At 49.3% G+C, this 21,407-nt stretch overlaps 1 protein-coding gene and 1 pseudogene across 1 annotated transcript in view; both read left to right on the top strand.

Annotated features, from left to right (window-relative positions):
• LOC116830864 (zona pellucida sperm-binding protein 1-like) overlaps nt 1-15,082 on the top strand; it is a 41,825-nt gene extending 26,743 nt beyond the window's left edge. The window contains exon 13 of the mRNA XM_075065822.1: nt 14,972-15,082. Within this exon, the coding sequence (XP_074921923.1) occupies nt 14,972-15,082 (111 nt within the window). The remainder of the gene's footprint in view (nt 1-14,971) is intronic.
• An 86-nt stretch (nt 15,083-15,168) lies between these two features.
• Nucleotides 15,169-19,915, top strand: LOC116830853 (zona pellucida sperm-binding protein 1-like; annotated as a pseudogene).
• The last annotated feature ends 1,492 nt before the right edge of the window (nt 19,916-21,407 follow it).

The raw sequence follows: 21,407 nt of genomic DNA on the forward strand, positions 1-21,407 counted from the left end.
CGCAAGTACTGCTCGCTACTCCCAAAGGAATTCAGGGAGCAGCCTCGCGCGGTCATTTCTCTGTTACCTTCTTGCTCAAGAGTGTGGATCAGGCAGCTTCGAGGTGTCAGGTCTCCAGCATGGCGCATGTAGCCCGTCCCATAGACATCCATGCTAATCCCGCCACCTTGAGAGGCGTGGTGGGCACCTAGAAAAGAGACTGTGGGCTAGATCAGATCTGTTGCATCACCCCCCGCAATGCAAGAGTATTCTCTTCGCTCCGACTTTCCACTGTGTGGCAAGGGTTCCAAACGCTGCTCGTAGGCAATCGCACTTACCCTGCTATGTCGTGCACGAATTTGAGAGCCTAGTGGTAAGCATATCCACTCGAAGGAGTGCAGAACGGTACCTAGGGGTCCTGGGCCTCTGCCGAAGAGTTGTTGTAAGCCTCATGGCTGGGCCTCAGTATGTAGGCGAGGATTGATACAAATACACGCTACATCAGAGGCTGGGGTTCTCCGAAATACTTATTCGTGGTGTGGTCCCGCTCAATGGGATGCCACGGCTCAAGGATTTGCAGCCGATCTTTTGCGCACCGCGACTCGGGGATTGGGTCCTCTGCCGTATGAACCCGGCAGCACCTAGTAGACCTCACTCCGTATGTCAGAGCACTTCACCCTAGTCGACCAATAGCAGCACTCGATGTGCGGGACATTGACTCAATGTGAACTTTCCCTCGCTCCGAGGTTAGATGCCTCCCCCACACTGCATATGGACAGAGCTGGCGCGAAATCAGGCGTGTGCTCTCTAAGTCCACTCTCAACATCACTTTGGTCAGTTCGGCTACTACTCGGCTGATCTAAATACACCCTGTGCATTGGGCATAGGGGGTATGCGGAGAGACCACTGTTACGCTAGAAGATGGTGGAGCAGAAAGGATTGATGCAGACAGGAATCGTTGTCACTGTGGACAGTATTCAATACTGTCCCCAAGAATGACTGGACCATCCACGAATACTGTTGGGCAATGAATAGGAGATCCATACATGCTGCTCCATACCTAGGGATAGCTGCACACATAAAGGCAACTGTGCCTAGCTTCGGCCCATGATGTAGCTTATGGAGAACGAAGGTTTGATGTAGGTATAGTAGTTGGGCAATGTGCCATGATGGTCCATGTTTCGCGACTAATAATCTCTTATACTTTAGGAGATATGAAAAACCTCAGCGTCTTGGAGACAGTTATTCAGAGCAAAGCAACTTGCTGTGTGAGGCTAAAACCTATTCTAGAAGACTTCAAGGCACAGGCATGACTCATCTATAGTGACCAAATATACTGTCATACAGGAGGGCGTTTGAGTGTTAACTGATATCGGTAATGAATATTTTGTAGGAGATTGGCGTGTGGGATAATATACTCTGGATGGACCAAGGTACTATATTGGGCCAGTCGGCGGTACAACATTGAGAAACAAATAGTTTAGAGACTAAGGGCTCAGAGTAGTTTTGGTTTGCATTAGTCTTTTACTTCACGAACCGTTTTAGTATATTTATATCCATTGGGAATGGTTTCCCAGGGTGTACAGTAATGGAAGATTCAAGGACTGGAATGTTGCTAACAGAGCTGGCTCTAGGATGATCAGGGATAAGTGCTATGGAGTTGTATATGAGGAAAGTCAGACTATTGATTAGGTTCCTTTCTTGGCTTTGGAATGTTATTCCTAATGAAACTCCATGTGGGTAACTGTGGTTTGATCACAGCAATGAGTTTGCAAGCTCATGTTTTGTGCAGGAATCAGACAAAGCCCGAGTTAATTCCAGTCGTGATGTGAGACCAGGCTGTACTGTCGGTTGATCGTTTTCGTTCCACCACACATTTGGTGTTTGCTCTTCAAGAGTTCGCCAGGCTATTGGCTATACGGAGGACTGAGAGAGTGGGACTGTCGAAGTGTAGGAAGGAATCCCTTTTGCACAAACTGTGGGTTGCCAACTGAGCCCAGTAGTAATGATTAGATACAAAAGTTGGATCCATGTCTAGTTTTGGCCATGCTAGTTTATGGGGTGACCCAGCTCATTCTGTGGAAGGATTGGTATGTCTCACCAAGCTGCCAGACTACAAATGGGCAAAGGTGTCATAAGCTGACATGAAGGCAGTCTTTACCTGTGTTGCCATAGTAGCAGTGGGTGGTTATATGGTCGTCTTCAACATAACAGCATTCCCCTGGATGTCAAGCAGCATTGTATGGTCCTGGGGTGTGCCTGCACATGGGGGATCTTTTCCCAGCCACACAGCGGCACTGCTCTGTGTGAGATTGGCACCTTAGAACATGCAGCTGTGGATTAAGTAAGAGCTGGAGATCCTCGAAGGTCCACAAGAGACCTTTCCCCAGAGTCTTTTGAAATTCTTGTAGCAACTCTGCCGACAGTTGGATGATCTCTAATCACCAGTCCAACCCTTTCTCCCCAAAGGGCTGGAAGAGCTCCCTACAGTGGTCTGTCCAAATCCAAGCTCACCCTTACCCGCCGCCCCAAGCCACATATTCCACCTCAAGCAGCATTGTGCTTCGTGAACCTTGACCCAGGGCGTCACAGTATGTAGTTACATGTTCTCCTTCTGGTTGCCATCCTAAGAAGCCTACGGATACCAGTTCTTAAATGTTGGAACATTAAGGTAAATTCTTTAAGGCTCTCGCTAAGCGCAGTATACTGAGACAGCTGCTTTGGTTTGTCTAGAATGTTAGACACCGTTGACGAGGCCCCCCACCCACATCACCTCCTCACAGCCAGTGTTGTGTCAACTCTCAATTTATTCATGTTAGGGGTCAAGGAATGGGTTTTTCTACCCCTTCGATGATGGAATGATAACAATTATTCAGCCACCCAGGTGATGAAGTACGTTCCATGAATTTTATTACCACATGCGTACTCTATTAAAAGTCATGGTTTTGTAAAGCAATATGTCATAAAGTCGAACCATGGTCTATTTAAATTCCATCTATGGTGCTGAATGTGGTGGCAGCTAATGCTGCTAGCGGCCACTAGAAGCACAGGTGATTTACACAAGGTGAACTCTTGATGATGGTAAGTTGGCCACTTTGCCCAGAGCCTGTCTAGAGAAACAATTTCTTGACAAGCAGAGTGCCTCTCTCATAAACCTCTTACTTGGCTAATGGGACTAATTTCCGCGTGGTCTTCTCTCCAAGAAGAAGAGACCAAACTTTACTTTAACGTGACAGTGTGGCTGCCACTCTGTCGTTTAGGGAGGCTGTTAGACCAGGACCCTAGCTATTAGTTTGCAGGAGGACTGTGAGTCTGTGAGAGCTGCTAGTGCGTGAGATGCGTTTCTCTTCAACGAGAAATGCACTTGCTGGATTGTTCCCAAGCCCTCCTTTTCCTGATTGTTAGCCAAGTCTTGACACTGAATGGAGTCAGTGTCCTATCTATAGCCTGAGCTTGCTATTTTTTTTTCCAGTTAACTTATTTTGTTCTTTTTCCTTTTGGCTTCTTTTAACCTACAAAGGAAACTTCCACTTTTTACTTATACACCTTTTTCCCAACAACGAACACATAACATTGCCATTATACAGTACATTAGTCTTATATTCATTGTATGCCACATATACCTCCTTCACTAAAATAACTTTATTACAAACTTTGGAGCAACAGCCAGGAGAAGCACACCCACTTTGAGGAGTTAATTCAATTTAACTCCTAATCCAATAGTTTTTCACCATCCCGCGGCTCTGGCTAGAATCTGAGGTAGCCAGAGGATCCCCTCTACATAATGGGGAGTAGGTAACTTTTCATGTCCTTGCTTTCAAAGACTGTTGGTATGCAAAGTTTAATAACAATTTTTGCAATTAACACTTTGGCCAGTGAAATTTCTTTTTTATTTAAGGAAATGCATTAGACTTTAGTATATCCCATTCTCCTGATTTATTCAAACACCTTGTATTCCAAATTGAATAAAACAAGTATCTGCATTTTAATTTAACCTTCTGCCTGATTCCAAACCAGACCATCCCATGAAAACACTAAACACAACAATTCGGCACAAGACAAACACCACAAGACAGAACATAGAACACAAAACATATTTCTATTGTGCCAGTAAATGTTGGTACGTTGAATGCTGTTCAGCTTGCATCAGTTTTCTCCTGATTATCTGAAAGAACAAAAAACACAAACAGAGACTACCCTTCTGGGAGACAATCATTGCTTAAGATATACAAATGCCCTTGTTGACTTCAGGCAAAACACAGGAATTACCCTAATATTTTCTGTATGTGTTTCATAGGCAGCCCAGGTTTCAGTGGCTCCTACCTTATCAGTTAGATAAGTTGCATTAATACAGACGCTTTCTGGCTTGCTTTTGGATCCAAGCTATTCACAGCTTAAAGATTCTTACCTTAAAAAGGACATGATTAACTTTACCAGAATTTTGATTGCTTTTACTTAAACTCCTGCTTTCAAACACTGAGAAGAAACATACCACTTATAGCACCCTTAGAGCCTAATAAAATTTTAATTACATAGCACTGTATAACATCTCAGCTAATTCAACCAAATTGTTCATAGTCAAACTCAAATAATTGCAATCCAATAATTTCTTTCTCCCTGAACTTATTTACAAACATTTCAAACACCAAACTTATCCTCTTAGCATTTTTACAAGGTTCAACTACTGTTCCCTCCGAGCAACTACAGAGTTAACTTCTCATCTCCCTTAATCACTTGCTTGTCTCCCAACAGCTACTATCAACTCAAATCACATTTCAGTAGGTCCTGAGTATTTGAATCCCATGCTTACACTTACTTTCTCTTTCTTCACTACACCCTCAAAAGTTTCAACCTGTTTTCCAATCTCGCTGTCTGTTGCCTCCCGCTGGCCCGATCCTGCTTTTCTCGCCTGAACCGTCCCATTCCATGGGCACCAACTTGTTCCACTACCAGTTTAGTTAGGAGGGTGGGCTTCTCAACTAGCCTCCATCCCTCCTGGTCTCTTCCCTTAAACATTCTTACTCACAAGACTACCCGAGTCCTCCCTCGTGAGGTTTGCACCTGGAAAAAACACATGGCCCCTTGACAAAGGCCATTTACTTAACATATAATCCAAAACCCTTTAGAAGGTTTACCAGAACCCACGCATCTGTCTGCTGACACTTAAAACAGAAAAGAGAATTACACAGAGAGCAAGGAATTACAGTCTAAGCCAGGCTTTCCCACTTCTATACACTGACGCTACAGGGGGACGGGACAGAAGGATCTCAATTCGACCTCAGAGCTTCCTCGCACGCATGACTTCCACTCCGAGGATTACAAACGAGAGATTCAGTTCCGCCACACTCTTAATGCCAAATGAACAGAGCAGAAAAAACACAGTAACTGCGTTAAACAGAACAGAACCAAAACAGATAGTGTTTCCTTATCCTATAAGGGCTCACTTTACTCATGCGTTCTCAACATTATAACACCAACAGTACCAAGCAAAGCAAATATAAAATAACAAGGGGTAAAAAATAGATGGTGTAAATTCTGCAGGGCTCCCCCTTCTTAATTGCTCACTAAACTGTGACAAATTCTTGTTACCAATCTGTCCCCTCGTGTCAGGTGATCAGGCTGACACTACAGGATCGTGGGGGGAAGATAAAGAAAACACACCATATAAACTGAATTTTTTTAAAAACTCCATTAATAAAATAATAAAAACAACAGAGAGTGTTGGGAACGCTCCTCACATATCAGGAAAAAACAATGCCCCAAGCCTAAGCCTTCTTTGCAATACTAACCCGCACGTCAAGACTGCCACTTTCTTCTGGATTTGTAGAGAAGAGGGGAGAGCGTTGAGACACGGATTTACTAAGTGATACAGCTGTCCAGAATTTCTAACATGCTTCCGCCCTTGGGAGGCTTTCTTTTACAACCCCTGGAACTCCTGCGGCGTCTCTTTCAGATATCAGTCAGGTCGCTGCCTGTAGGCTTCTTTGGTGTTACCAAGCACAATACCGCTCTGTGGGTCACAAAGGCACACACTGTTGGATATTACTGGACAGTTAAGCTTGCAAATGTTAATCTCAGTTCTGTACTTGTATTGCTTTGGTTCGCACTCTTGTCTAATATTTTTTTTTTTCCACAGCAGCGCACGGGCTGAAAGCAGTTTTTCTTTTGTATTTAGCATAGTCGCGTGATTCTGACTTTGAAACGCAGACAACTTTCTTTTTTATCCCGGGCAAGATGAATTCAAATTAACCATTCTTTCCTCAATAGACAAATTGCCTACATGTGTTAGGGCTTTTGAGAATTAAACGCTCTCTTCGAGATATGATCTAATCTAATTGAGTTACTCTAGTGGGCATTGTTGCTGATTTTTATGCGTTAAGCATAATTCCAATTCTCTAAATACTGCAAGGTTGTGAACATAATGTACGTACAATTGAATTGCTTGGGGTCAACTCTCTAGGGGGTTGAGGGGAATATTTTCAACTGTGTCCCGACCACCCCCATTTTCCACATTCAACACAGTGAGGGTTTGCCGGTGCAGCGCTCTCCGCTGCCTGTATATCCGCGGTCGGCTCATAACTTAAGGATTTTTCCCTATCAGGTGGGCACTTCACACGGATGAGGCTAACGAGGATGGCAGACCCATCCCTAACACCCTCCTTCGCAAAGTAGCGTCGGCTAGTCTCTGGGAGACGGTGCCGCTTCTCTGATTGCATCCAATGAGATGATAGGATCTGTCAGAGCCCACACGGAAGGAAAGGGGGGAAGATGGTACACCCACATCCTAGACCAGGTTAGCTTTCTCACCGGACGATGCCAGAAGGCCAGTAGCCCCACCATGGGTCGGACTCCTAAAGAATCCACATATAGTACCGGGCTTGTGTAGGTAGTCTTGGGTCCACCCGAGCCTTTTTTTGCTTCACAGGGTACTTCTGGCGCGCTCTTCCGGATAACAGTCACTCACACTGGCCCCCAGTGACCATTCTGCACCTGGATCTTGCTTTTTTAGCTCAAACAGGGAGAGCGCTGCACTGGGACCATTCGGGTCTCCCGTTTCTAGACGGTCCCTCCTTTGTCTCTGCCACTTTCCCTAACCTGCTTTTGACTCCTTGCACTCCACCAGACAGGAGGAAAGAATCATGGCTACAGCTGGGGGATTTTTATTTTTATTTTTCCCTTTTTTTTTTTTTTTTCTTCCTTTTTTTTCTTTTTCTTGTACAAGAGCTCTCATACAACCAGCTCATATAGCTACCTGTTCACTGAAAAAAGGAAGTCATTGGGAGGATTCCGTATTACTTGTAATTACCTGGTGCCTTCAGGTGGCCACCTTTTGCCCCTCTAGGCTAGTCTACTGTACAAAACCTTTGTGACCTACTTTTGGTTCATCGATCCGATTCCAAACACTTCCATTTTTTCTAGAATGCATCAGGGTACCATGTGCTTCTCCTACCTTGCTCCGTTATGCCCTGCCCCATGTCGCAGGAGCTAGACACTCGTGCGGCAATCCCCCAAGGTATTGACAGAGCAGTCCAGCACCTGGACTGCTTTCCTACCTTTATCAAGGACTGGTTCCTCCACCTGGCCTGGGGACGCGTTCCACAGCCGTCGATCTTTTTTCGCCGCCGCCCGCAGGCTTCTTTCTTCAGTACTCGAGCGCCGGTGTGCACCGTTGTGCCCTTGAGGTCAGCCAAATCACACGTCTTCCGCCGAGGCCCCGATGAAGTCCCGGTGCCGCTGGCGTCGGTCGTCCGCTGTAATCTGTCAACCGTCAGGAGGGATCCCTGGCAAGGCCTTTTAGCTCTTAATAGGCCCTAAATCACGGGCGCCAAAGTTCTGTTGCCAGCACAAAGTGTCAGAGGCAAGCAACAGAGGTCGGGGCCGGTGTGCTGGCTCGAAAAACACCAGGGGTGGAGAAGCAAAACACAAGTTTATTTGAGCCAAATGAGGTGCGAGGGAGAATGCAATTCAAATCTTGCCACACCTTAAAACAAGCAGTTTTCTTCCTTTATATCCCAGTTGTTTACTACCAAACTTTTTCTTGCTGACCAACTGATCTTTCCTCCCCCCCCTTCCTTTCCCATCCAGCTTGCAGTATCTTTTCTCACTCCATCTTTTTGTCTTCCCCCCCTCCCCTCTCCCCTTTCTGCTGCAGAGACATGTATGCTGTATTCAAGGAGCCTTGAAACTTGGCTTCAATTTAGCCCAGGTATTACAGCAGGGAACTGGCTATTACAATCAAAAAACTAACTGCTTACATTGACAGTTTTACAGCTATTAACACATTAGGTTACTCCTAGTTACACAAAGTGTTTAACATGGAGGAACAATGGTTCATTGAGGCCTGAGCGAGGGCTTATCGACACTTTGGGTCTTCCATTTTCCCAAGTTACTAGATTTATGCCTTGACACCAACAGTTCACACCTCATCGAAAATGGCACCTCAAGCAGCTTGGGTGCCCGTGTGGGGTCGCACCATGCCATGCCCTGTTTCACACTGAGGCAGAGAGAATGGAGTGATTCCTAGTGAATTAACACCGTTTTCTGTACCTCCTGGGTTTTCCCAGATTCTCTACTTTGCACTGAGCAGGCCTGATCCTTCTGATTTATGCCATCGTAATAGTAGGTCTCAAAGTCATAACCTGATATTGGGGTTGGTGGATGAGCCAAAGATCAGGATGACTATTGGCTAGGACTACACCTGGTACAGGCGAGAGGATGACGTCTCTGCCATGAGTGGAGGTGGGGATCTGTTGCTCTCTTAGTGGGACTCACATGGAGGTTAATGAGTGTCCACAGCCATTCCCTTAGACGTGTGTTTAGTCGCCTAGCTCAGAAATTACTGGGTTTTGCTTCTGAAATTCATGGATTTTTTCAGCATGTGCCAAGAGGGTAAGTTTAAAATTTTGCAAACCAGAGATTGGACATACAGGGCAAGGGGTGCGAGCAGTGGGGACCAGGAAGCAGACTGACAGCATTGTTGTGTGTCAGGTCGTTAAGCGGGGACAGCCAGAGGTGTAGGTAAGGCCTGCCTGAAAGGACCAGTAAGGAAAAAATTGCAGAGCTACCGGCAAAGGGAAATGGAAGCATTTTTCCCTCTCTGACTCTGCCCTCCTAGGTTTCCAGACAAAATGTAAATTGGGGTCGGGGAGCCCGGCATCCAAATGGCCAGGTCTCCCCCTGGCCCCGCCCCCTTTGCTGCCCCTATGCACCTCCTTGGGTGTCCCAAGCAGGCTCGCCATGCTGTTCTGCCTGCATTAACTGCTACCACAGGTGGGTCCTTAGTGCCCCCTACACTATTGCTCAGGGCAGGCTGCCCTTCTCCCTTTGACCTTTTCATTTTCCGTGCCAGTAAGGCACTCCCACTGCGCCTACAGTCACTACTCTTGCCGCCCATGCTGATGCAAGGGGCAGCACCCATGTGAAGAAGACAGTGAGGGGCCAGCAGCGGGGAGGGAGGCACACATGTGATGGCAGCCCCCTCCCCCCCCCCCAGCATGGCACCCACCACAGGGGAGGCAAGGGGGATTCCTGGACCTTAGAGGGGCCCTAGGAGCACGTGCAATGACAGTGGAGGAGTGAGTGTGCTGCCGGGGGAAAAGGGGGTCCCTACCCCAGAGCTCGCTGCTGCCAGCAGGGAGAGGGCTGGGAGGAGTCCTTCTCTCTGGCTCCAGTCCGAGGGCAGCCTGCCTGCACCCCAAACTCACCCTAGCCCTGTCTCACCCCAGAGCCCATACCCCCAGCCAGAGCCCTCATGCCCTGCACCCCAACTCTCTGTCTTAGCCCTGAGCCTCTCTAACACCCCAAACCCCTCATCTCCAGCCCCAGCCAGAGCCCTTATCCCCCTGCACCCTAACCCTCTGCCTCAGCCCTGAGTCCCCTCCCACGCCCCAAACCTCTCATCCCCAGCCACATCCCTCTGCCCTGCTCCCCCTCCCTCCATACCCCCTCTTATCCCCAAACTCTCTCCCAGAACCTGCACCCCCTCCCTCCATACTCCCTCCCATCCCCAAACTCCCTCCCAGAGCCTGCACCCTGCACCCCAGTCCCCTACCCCAGCTCAGGGTCTGCACCCCAGACCTCCTCCCCTACCCAAACTCCCTCCCAGAGTCTTGGGCAGGTTGAGGGTGGAGTTTGAGGGGGCAGAGTTTGGGCAGGGACAGGTTCTGGGCACCACCAAAATTTCTACAAACCTGCCACCCCTGCTGGCAAGAGCTGGTGCACCATACCGGGGTGGACCGGCTTCCTGAGGCAGCAATTTAAAGGGCTGGAGCCCAGAGCCCCACTGCCAGAGCCCTGGGGTAGCGGCTGCGAGGCTTGGGTGGCGATTTAAAGGATTCAAGGCTCCTACCACCGCTACCACTCCGGGTCCTTTAAATCACTGCTGGAGCCCCACTGCCACTATCCCAGGGCTCTGGGACAATTTAAAGGGCCCGGGCCCTTTAAAGAGCCTGCCGGAGCCCTGGAGTAGCGGCAGCAGGGCTCTGGTGGCTATTGAAAGGGTTTGGGGCTCCTGCTGCCTCTACCATCCTGGGCCCTTTAAATAGCCACCGGATCCCTGCCACCACTACCCTAGGGCTCCAGCAGCAGGGCTCCGGAGATGATTTAAAGGGCCCTGGAGGGTAGTGGCAGCGGAGCCCCAGGCCCTGCTGCTGGAGTCCTGGGGCTCTGTTGGCAATTGAAAGGGCCTGGGGCTCTGCTGCGGTAGCAGCAGCTAGAGCCCCGGGCCTTTTAAATCCCTCCATTTAAATTGCTCCTGAATCCCAAGGCTCCCAGCCACCTCTGCAGCTGGGAGTTCAGGGGGTGATTTAAAGAGCTTGGGGCTCTCAGCTGCTGCTACCACAGAACTAGCTCCGGGCCCTTTAAATCCTGATTTAAAGGGCCTGGGGATTTAAAAGCTCCACCTCTTCCGGTGAAGGCCACGCCCCTCCTCAGGATTCCAGAGTACCAGCAAGTCCTTTAAGTTACTTTCACCCCTGGTACTAGCAGAGCTGTGGGGGAAGCTTCTTTGGCAGCTGCTAGCATCAGCCTCCGGGCCCCGTTCTCAATTCCCCAGTCACAGGAGCAGTTTCTCTACACGCCTTGCCTGCCACAGGACCCCATTGTGCCAGGCACCATACAAACATTAAACAAAAAGACGAGGGCTAGAAACCCTTTTTTAAAAAGGAAAGCTGATGTTCTGGTATGTTCACATGACTCCAGGATCTGGAGCTTTAAGAAAAGCACAAAGTATTGCATTGCTCACAATAACATGATGAGAGTTGGCAACTCTGTCTCTGCTTCTTCCCCACTTCGCTGTTGTGTTGTAAACACTGGGGAGGCATCGGTGGAGGGATGTAAAACTCATTCAAATAATAATGGTTGAGAGAAGCTTGAACGCATGACCTCCGCAGATTCAAAAGCCAGAAAAGCATTTTAAAATAGCCACAAATTTGTTATTTTTTAAAGTTCATGAGTTTTGGGGGTCTCATGATTTTTGAGTGCTCAGGGCTGGCGATACTCTAGACAGAGAGAAGGGTAGAAAGAGCGAGGGAGATGAGATGGAGAGTCCCAATCCAAACAGGCAAAAATCATGAGATTTTTCAAAAAATACACTTTGGGGTTTTTTCATAGATTCATGGATTTTAAGGCCAGAACAGACCCTTAGATCAACCAGTTTGTCCTCCAGCACAGCACAGACTAAAGAATGTTATCCCGTTACCTCTGCATTGAGCCCGATAACTTGTGTCTGAGTAAAGCATCTTCCAGACAGACCACCTGCAGGCTGGTCTACACTAGAAAGTTAGGCTGGCCTAGGTGTGTCCCTCAGGGCTGTGAAAAATTCACCCTCCTGAGAGACGTAGATAATCCAACCTATCTCCCAGTGTAGATGCCATGAGATCACTGGAAGAACTCTTCCATCATCCTAGCTACCACCTCTCATAGCACTGGATTTAGTGTAGTAAGTGTCAGCACTACAGGGCATCACTGCAGCTGTAGTGTTTCTAGTGTAGACATAGCCTGATCGAGAATCCACCACTTCCACTGTCAGTCTGTTCCAAGGGTTAATCACCTGACCTGTTAAAAATGTGTGCCTTATGTCTACTTTGCCATGGATGGTGGGTGAACCATGGGCTCGGGGAGGCTAGCCCCCAGCCTGGCCCACCCCTTCAGCCTGAGGCCCCCCGGCTGCCAGCCCCCCTCCCTCCCAATCCTGGATTGCCCGAGCACCACCAGCCCTAAAGCACCAGGGTGTGCACACACACGGAGCACCAGGCAGGCTGCCCATGGAGCACTGGGTGGGTGGGCTGTCCCCCTCCCCAGCACCAGACCACTGGGCAGGCATCAGGCAGCCTCCCCCCCACCCCCACCAACATCCCTGGAATGCTGGGTGGCATGGTCCCAGCCACCCAAAGTCGTAGCCGCCCCAGCGAGGGTGACCAGACAACAAATGTGAAAAATTGGAACAGAGGTTGGAGGATAATAGGAGCCTGTATTAAAAAAAACAACCAAAAAAATCAGGACTGTCCCTCTAAAGTCGGGACATCTGGCCATCGTAGCTCCAGCCCAACCCAGCAGGCTTCCTGGAAGAGAAGCAGCCAGCTTGCCTAGGCTGGGGCGGACTAGCAGAAGAAGGGGGCCTTGGGGCGGAGCTTGGTCAGGACCATGCGGGGCTGTCTGCAGAGGTATAGCCTTCTCACTCTATTATATGTGCCACCCACGGATTTAGCTGGCTCCAACTTCCAACCACTGGATCTTGTTCCACTGTTCTCCACTCAGTTAAAGAGTCCTTTAAAATAGCCAATCTTTTCTCCCATTGAATGTACTTGTGCAATGTAATTGAGCCACTTCTTGATCTCCTTTTTGATAAGCTAAACTGACTGAGCTCTGTAAGTCTCTTGCTAGCTGGCACTTCATCCATCTGGCAAATTGCATTTGTGACAAGTGTTCTCTGTATTCACTCCAGTTTTTCAATAACCCAATCACACAGAACAAGAAAGAAAAAGGCCTCATTCAATACCATGGCCACACACACACTGACTAGACCTTGTGCCCGCCCACTTCCCAGACCCCCATAGGATACACTGACTAGACCCCTCAGATTACAAGGCTGATTCTCTCCCAGGTGAGCTATTCAGGTGCCTGGAACATCCATGCCCTCAATGCGGGGTCTCAGACCTGAGAACAAGTGTCTCTGTTTCACCAGCTGTTATCCAGGCAACTTGGGGTGCACTTGAGCCCTGTTTTCAAGCTTTTCTCTGCAACTGTGAGGGCAAGAAACTTACTTTTATTTTGAATGCACACAGATTCTCAGCTAGTCCCTTGTTTCCAGGAGATGGGGCTTGGAATAAAAGTTTTATAAAACATCAGTTACCATGAGACTTGCAATAAAATCCTGAGAGCTCGCAACACTGAAAAGGGAGCATAACAGGAGGATTCAGTGGGAGAGGGGGTCTTAGGGCTGAAGGGTTTGACGGTTTTGTTTCCCTTTCACCCTGAGCTTTGCACTTTTCACCTGGCCCCTCCTCAGCAGCAGGCAGCTTCCCAGGTGCTGACTCTCTGCTCATCTGATTCACACCCCATACCCTCTCTTCCCCTTACCCTAGAAAGCCCCAGCCCCACAGCTTCCCCACTTATGAGAAGTGACTGCTGGACAGGGTTTCTTCCTTAGCATCTTCAGCCATGGGGTTAGGCTGTAGGTATTTTGTGGGCTTAGCGCTGCTCTGGTCTGTGGGGACTGCCCTTGGGCAGGGGGACTTCTGCAGGGTCAGTTTCTCTGTCTTGCAATATGGCTATAAGTATGATTGTGGAGACTATGGGATGCAGCTGCTGGCCTTTCCCAGCCAGGGCCATGCTGTCTGCTTCAAAGTTGTGGGTAAGTAGTTGCCTGGCTGCTTCTTAAGAAAGCTAAGAAGCCTCCTGGCTGTTTTCTTAGGCATGTAGGAGGGTTTTATGGGTTTCCTGTGAAAACTTCTTATTTATACAGTATGTAATGAGGTCTTCTTTTTCCCTTCCTAAAGTTCCTATTCTAGTGTGTTTCTTGGTGGCCTGGCTGTTGCCCTCAAATCTTGAGTAACCTGGTCTCCTGAAATAAGAGTCTGTGACTTCTGTCCCCTGGAGAAAAGACCAGGGCCACCCAGAGGATTCAGGGGGCCCCTTCCACAATAAAAAGTTGCAATACTATAGAATGCTATATTCTTGTGAGGGCCCCTCCGGGGCCTGGGGTAAATTGCCCCACTTGTGCACCCCTCTCACCCCCTGGGTGGGCCTGGAAAAGACTGGAGTTACCTAGTTGGATTCAACTGTTAGGGCTAAGTATTTCCTCACAACAGGTATTTTTTTGGGTCACAGAGGGAACCATGCTGGGGGAAAACTGTAGAACATACCAAAATGTAGCTAGGTATCCCAAGCTCTGGTGTAACTCAAACCTCTGAGTTCAAGACACCTGAATCCCATGTCCTCCGTGGGCTATCGCCTCCCTGTTGCCATGCCCAAGTGTGGGATGGGATGGCCTGGTCTGGCCACTATTGGCACTTGGTAAATGAGGGCTGTCGTGTACCTTTTGAGCTGCTTACCACCATGCTAAAGCTCCACTAAACTGAAGGATGTGACAAACAACAGTTGCTATTCCAAACATGGCTACTTGGCAAAGCTTCATCATGGGCTTTAACTCTTCCTTACCCATAAGGTGTATGACTCTCTCCACAGATGAGTTTGGGACACCCTTTGAAGTTACCAACTGCTCCATTTGTCTCCATTGGATCACATCTGGTGCACAAGGAGTGACAATCTTCTCAGCTGGCTACAATGGCTGCCATGTTCAGAAGAAGGTGTGTGTGTGGGGGGGGTTTGCACATGTACCTGAGCAACTACAGAAGCTGTAGATGGGTCCATATGTGCTGCCTCAGCAGCCTGTGAAGACTTGAGGGGGATGGGGGGGGGGGAGGCTGTGCTTAACAGACTGACTGTAGGTGCTATGCCACAATACTGACTGACTGGCACCTCTTCATTGCAGGATGGGCGTAACTATCTACAGGTCCAAGTGGAGGAACTATTGAGCACTGGTGCCATCGCTGCCACCCATGATGTGAACATGACCTGCCCAAGCCTACTGAACATGACTTAACCCCAGAGGAGACCGTGCGCCTGGTGCCTGGGCCGCAGCTGGGCCTGGTGCACCTGGTGCCCCACATCTATCCTCCACCAAGGAACATGGGTATGTCATTTTGTGTGGTGGCCTTCACTGGAACTGTTCCTTATCTCTTCCTCACAGCTGCTATGTTGTTAGAATTGATCGTGGCCATGTCTCAGGGGAAAAGGGGTTGAGTGATGTGGCTCATTTCTCCCACAATAGTAGGAAAGGAACATGAGATTACACAGGAAATTGGCACTGGTGCCTGCTGGATGACAGGCCACATCTTGTATCTGTGAGGCCTGGCATGGGCCTCTGTGTACATAGTGGTGTGAGGATACCTGAATGACTCGGGATCTGGAGTAAAAGGCTATTTGAAGGGGTGGGGAGAGTATCTGGTGAGTTGGCAGCTGGAATAATGAAGCACACAAATGGCTATGTTCGATTGGATCATCTAAAGGAGTTTAGGGAGGGCCAAATGTGATCACTTCAGAGGATCTCCAGCTCTCCTTAATCCACACCCTGTTGTTCTAGGTGCCTATCTCACACAGGAGCAGTGCCGTGTGGTGGCTGGGAAGATCCCCTGCCGAGATGCCTCGAACCAAGCTGCTTGCTCCCAGGCTGGCTGTTGTTATGATGAGACTGACCCTACTACCCCCTGCTACTATGGCAACACAGGTAGGAGATCTGGCCTTGTGTTGGCTCATGGAGCCCTTTGCTAGTTCTGTCCTGGGAAGCCTGGCCACATGCTCTCAGTTGAGATTGGTCACCACATTAACAGGTGGTGACCAAGGCTGGGATTCAGTTACTGCTATCTAAGTGGAAACTACTGCCATGTACCCCTTAGTCAGGGCTGCGGTGAGTGCCAGCCCCATGCAGACTGAGTTACTTCCCAGAGCATGGTTTTGCTGATCTGTCTTGAGTAAAGCAAGACTAACACCACCAAATGTGTGGCAAAAGAGCGCAGTGAGGGAGCACAGCCTGGCATCCACAGATCTGAGGGTGAGAAACAGCCGGTGTGTGCGTAGATCCTACATGACACACATTCTACTGCTACCTGACCTGCAGAGGAACCCAATTTTCTAGCTCCATGAGGTTGCGCTGTGGGTTAGTATGGCCTGGAACCAGTTTCCAGAGCTTTCTAGATTCTTGACCGATACAAGCAGCTGCCCTACAAGGAATATGAAATACTGATGTCTCTTAACAATGACTATAAACTAGGGTGGGATCCAGGACTCCTGACCCATTGTGTTCCATATCTATATTACTCTGTACTTAACCTGCTCCCTTGTGTTGCAGTCACTGTTCAGTGCCTTGTGGATGGTCACTTCGTTCTGGTGGTCTCCAGCGACATGTTTGATCACCCCATCATCCTGGACAGTGTCTGGCTAGCCTATGCCCAAACAGAGTATGAGCCCATCAGAATGACAGAGGCTTTTGTGATCTTCTGCTTCCCTGTCATGCAGTGTGGCACCACTGTCCAGGTGAGGACACTCCCTGTGGAAGCCAGGGAGAGTGCTCTGCTCAGGGTCTTGGGGGACTAACCCATCCTATGTCTCAAATCTGCCAGGTGATTGGGGGAAAAACTGATCTCTGGCATTGATGTCCAGACTGGGCCAGATGGCTCCATCACCAGGGACAGCACCTTCATGTAAGTTGGCCTGCTCCATGCTTGAAGGGCTGGTGCTGGAGAAGTAACTCAACCTTCCCATATCCCAAGGGGATGGGAATAGGCTGCTTCACTGACTAGTGAGATACTGAAATCCCTCCATTCCCCACTTCAACAGCCTCTCCTGTCCAGAAGGTTTCCCAAGCATCTTGCAGACTACGCTCACTTCAGAAGGTGTCTGACCCTTTTCTGAGGTGCAGTGTACCATCTACCTAACAGCATATAGAAACAACTGCTGTAATGATCTGTGTCCCAAATAGGCCCCAAAGTACCCTCTGTTCATGGCACTTGGTATGCTAGGAATGAGATTTGACTACAAGTGAGCAGGTGCTTCTCTCCCATCTGAGAAGGCCCCCATGTGGCCATGCTCAGGCACTCCTGCTTAGTCCTTGAGCTGTAGGGAAGAACACCTGAGTTGCTGGAAGGGTTGATGCACTGGTATCCTTTGGATGTCTCCCATCCAAGGTCCTGACCCTGTTTGTCTGAAGTGCTAATAAGGTGACTGCCAGAAGTAGTACTAGCTCAATCTGAATTCATTGAGCATCAGCCAACACCACCCCTCCTGATCTCCTCTCTCTGCTCTCTCCTGTGCATCCTCCATGCTCGCTGCATCTACAATGCCAGTGTCTTCCTGCCAGTCCAGGTGGAGGTCTTCTTGCCCCCCACACCTGCTCCAGTCACCCAGGCAGGAGCCCTCCGGCTTGAGCTGCGCATTGCCACAGGTAGGCAGCCCCTTTGACTGCAGCAAAGAGATCCCATCCCCTGAAGGGATATAGGCATCTCAACTCTGCTCTCCTCCTCCTGCCCTCTCCCCACACAGACTTGAGCTACAGATCCTACCTCACGGAGAGAGACTAACCTGTGGTAGTCAGGGACCCTATATACGTGGAGGTTCGCATCCTGCAGAGAACAAACCCTAACCTGGTTCTGTCTCTCCACCACTGCTGGGCTACCCCAAGCGCTAACCCTCTGGAGCAGCCACAGTGGCCCATCCTGGTGGATGGGGGAGTGAGGTGCAGGCATCCTAGGGCTATTAGTGGATGAAAAAATAGTGCTTGGTCAAAATTGAACAGAGTCCCTTTGTTCTCAGGTGCCCATTCTTGGGAGACAACTACAGAACCCAGCTTGTGCCCATAGGATCTGAGCTGCCCTTCCCAATTCACCACCAGCGCTTTGTCCTCTCCACCTTTGCCTTTGTGGACTCGGCCTCCCAGATAGCACTTGATGGAGAGGTAAGGATGGCCTGAATCTACTCAGAGGTGGAAACGGTCTTGTCCTGGTCAGGCAAGGACCTGCATCCTCTATGTTCATCTTGTGGGGACATTGCTCTTTACCTTTTTGTGAAGCTTGCCTCTAGATGAGGCCATGGCCAAGTGGGAGGGTGTGGCTTTAAATACCTCTTTCTCTTCTCTCCCACTCTCACCCGAGCATCAAGCTGGAGAAATTGGTTCCCTGGCCTATGATGCTCCTAATTTAACACCTTGTTGAGTGTGGCACTTACAGCCATTACCCCCAAAATGGGCACAGCATCATGATAGCTGCTTTAGGAACACAGTCCCCTGAACTACATGTGATCCAGGTTGTATATGAACAGTGACCAGCTGGGAGTCTCTGCATCTCAGATGTTTAATGTCCTAGCTCCATCTGGCTAGTGGATAATGCCCCCCAGGATTTCTCTCATGTTTGGAGAGAATATCCACTTATCAGCATCCAGTGTCAACAGCCTCCATGGCATTGCTATACCTCAAGATACATAACCTGGGTTCTCATGGGGCTTAGTCCAACAGAACCTCCTTGTCATATAATGTACTGAGGCTGGTACTGCCCTCTGCTGGATGGAATCTGTTCTGGTAAGCATCTTTCCAATGACCAGAGTCCAGCAAACATAAGCCCCTACTGCAGCTAAATGGGTGCTCCATTTAGGCCATGTGATAGCAGCTAGTTCTGGAGCTGAAGGGCCCAAATTTCCTCCTTGGTGCTGCCTTTGTGCAGGGAAGCCTGTCATGAGAGAGTTGCTACCTGCTGGGTCAGAGCTACTCTAACTCCATTTCCATTTGTGTGGATTTCAGGTGTACCTCTTCTGTAGTGCCTCTGCCTGCTGTCCCTCCTGGCTGGAGCTCTGCAGGACCATGTGCCTATCAGGGGCTGCTATAAGTAAGTCTCTGGCTTCCACTGTCTACCCAGCCCCACTGCTTCAAACAAATATTTGAGGAGATCCTGGGGCATAACAGCTAGAACTCTTAACTGTTCCACTATATAGTCGCTGCAATGTGAACTCGGCTGGATCCCCTACATGTGATCTCCCAAACTAGCTAGGTGCATTGTGAATTTGGAGGCAAGTACCCTGGCTAGATGGTATTATGGTCTACACTGTAACGGCACCCTTGTTACATAGGAACTGAAATAGGCCACTGGGATCCCCAAAACAGATTTCTAATATGGGTTACTCCTGCTAAAATTGCCTCTTCCCACCTGATCCAAACCCCCAATGACCAACTCAGGAGGATATACTGAGCAGAAGCCACTTATCTGGGCAGGTGGTTCTACATTGGCCTCTGCATCCTCAAATACTGCACTCTCCACCTAACCTTAGACAGCACTGGAGAGCTCTCTCTCCTTTCCATCTTCCAGGAGGCTGCCGGTTTCTGCATATTGGAAATGGGACAAGAGAGCCCCAGGACCTAGTGAGTTCTCATGGACCTGTGATCTTCCAGGCAAGCCCTGGGCCACACAGAGAGCAAGTCTATGAGAACACAGGTGAGTTGTCCTGCCATTATGGTTGCAAGCCTCAGGCTACTATGCAAGAGACTAGTTAAGTCAATGTTGCCTCTAATGTGGGTACTACTCCATGTGTGCTAAATGTTCCTGGGGCCACACATGGATGAGCAAGAAGTGATCATAATATATAAGCTTATGTTGATTGCCATAGTATGACTCCCAGGAGCAGAAGAACACTTCCTCCTGCTGTAGTGAAGGACAACCAACCCATCATTCAAAGCAAGGCAGACCCCAGTGGGAAAGACTCATAGAATATCAGGGTTGGAAGGGATCTCAGGAGGTCATCTAGTCCAACCCCCTGCTCAAAGCAGAACCGATACCCAACTAAATCATCCGAGCCAGGGCTTTGTCAAGCCTGACCTTAAAAACCTCTAAAGAAAGAGATTTCACCATCCTCCCAGTGAAAGTTCCCCCCCACCCTTCAATATCCAACCTAAACCTCCTCCACTGCAACTTGAGACCATTACTCCTTGAATAACCCCTTGATGGTGATTTGCAAGGAGGGAGACTGTGCCTACAATGCACTGGGCTGGTATCACCCCTACCACCACTGGATGGCCTCTATCCCCAGGAACTTTCTATATTGACTGACTGGAGCCTGCAAGGAATAGAAGTCTCCCCTGCTAGGAAGAGATGGGTGGTGCCTTAATACAGATGCTTGCCTGGTACACTGAGTTAATCAGGTGTAACTTCAAATGGATGTGGTGAAGGCCACCCACTATTAATGGGTAGTAACAGCATCACTGGGGCAAGGGTGCCTAGGCTTATCTGCATTTGCACGTGCGTGTGCACATACCCAGTATTGCCTTAACATCCTCTTTTCCTCCTCCCACAGACCCTGTCTCCAGACTGGACCTGACTCCTGTGCTTCTGGCCGGACTCTCTCTGGTGGCTCTGGCCTCCCTCATTGTTGTGACCCTGCTCTGTAGGAGAAGGGATCTTGTCATCCGCCCTAAAGTCTCCTTAGTGGCTTGCTGTCAAACAAGGGTGGAAAATAAAAACTGCTGAACCGCACTAGTGGCGTGTGGTGCACTTTGTCTGGAGGGAGGCTGCAGCCAGCAGCTGCTTTGTGGACTCTGCCTCTCAGATGGTGCTTGACGGACTGGTAAGGGAGGGGCTGGAAATCTAACTAGAGGAATCATTCCTATCATGCTCCAGGTTGGGATTGATGCCTCCTGAGCAGCCCTGGCTCTAGGCATGATCTACTCCGCTGGTACTCATTTGTGGAGTGGCAGAGGGTAGGTGTTGGGATGGAACAACTTCCTTCTCTATCATGGGGAGACCTGGGGTCTCCCTGCAGGCAGGGAAGGTAAATTAGCTACCTGAATCAATGTTTCTTCTTTCTCCCTGCCCCTTCCCACCCCCCACTCCACCCCTGCTGCATGCTGTAATGTGGCACCTGGCTGTTGGATGCCCAACAGATGGCTAACCTGAGTAAGGGTCTCCTTGTGCCCTCTCAGTGCAGCATGGCTCCTCTTGTCACCACTCAGACTGGTTCCTCTGAACAGGAACATTGTGGATAACATGCTCCAACTTCTCTGGTCTCTGTTGGAGTAGATCTGGTGTCCACCAGAGTACTTGTTCCTCCAGACGCTGTAGGATGGTCTACAGGAAGGATCTCCTAAACCCTGATAACCACAGTAATGGAAACTCATCAAGATCAGTGCTAGGGGCCTTCTAACCCTGCAGATAACAGTCTTAGGTAAACTCTCCTTATCTCTTTCCCCAACCATGCTACATAAGAGGCTTCCCCTAGAAAGTAGGACCTCCCAGCAGCTGGCTCAGTGCATTGAGTAGCCCTGGCCAGATCTAACTAGCTCCTAACTTGTGGGTTTCAGGTGTATATTTTCTGTAGTGCATCTGCCTGTCACC

Source organism: Chelonoidis abingdonii, chromosome 4 (genome assembly GCF_003597395.2).
Source record: "Chelonoidis abingdonii isolate Lonesome George chromosome 4, CheloAbing_2.0, whole genome shotgun sequence".
NCBI classification, from domain to species: Eukaryota; Metazoa; Chordata; order Testudines; family Testudinidae; genus Chelonoidis; species Chelonoidis abingdonii.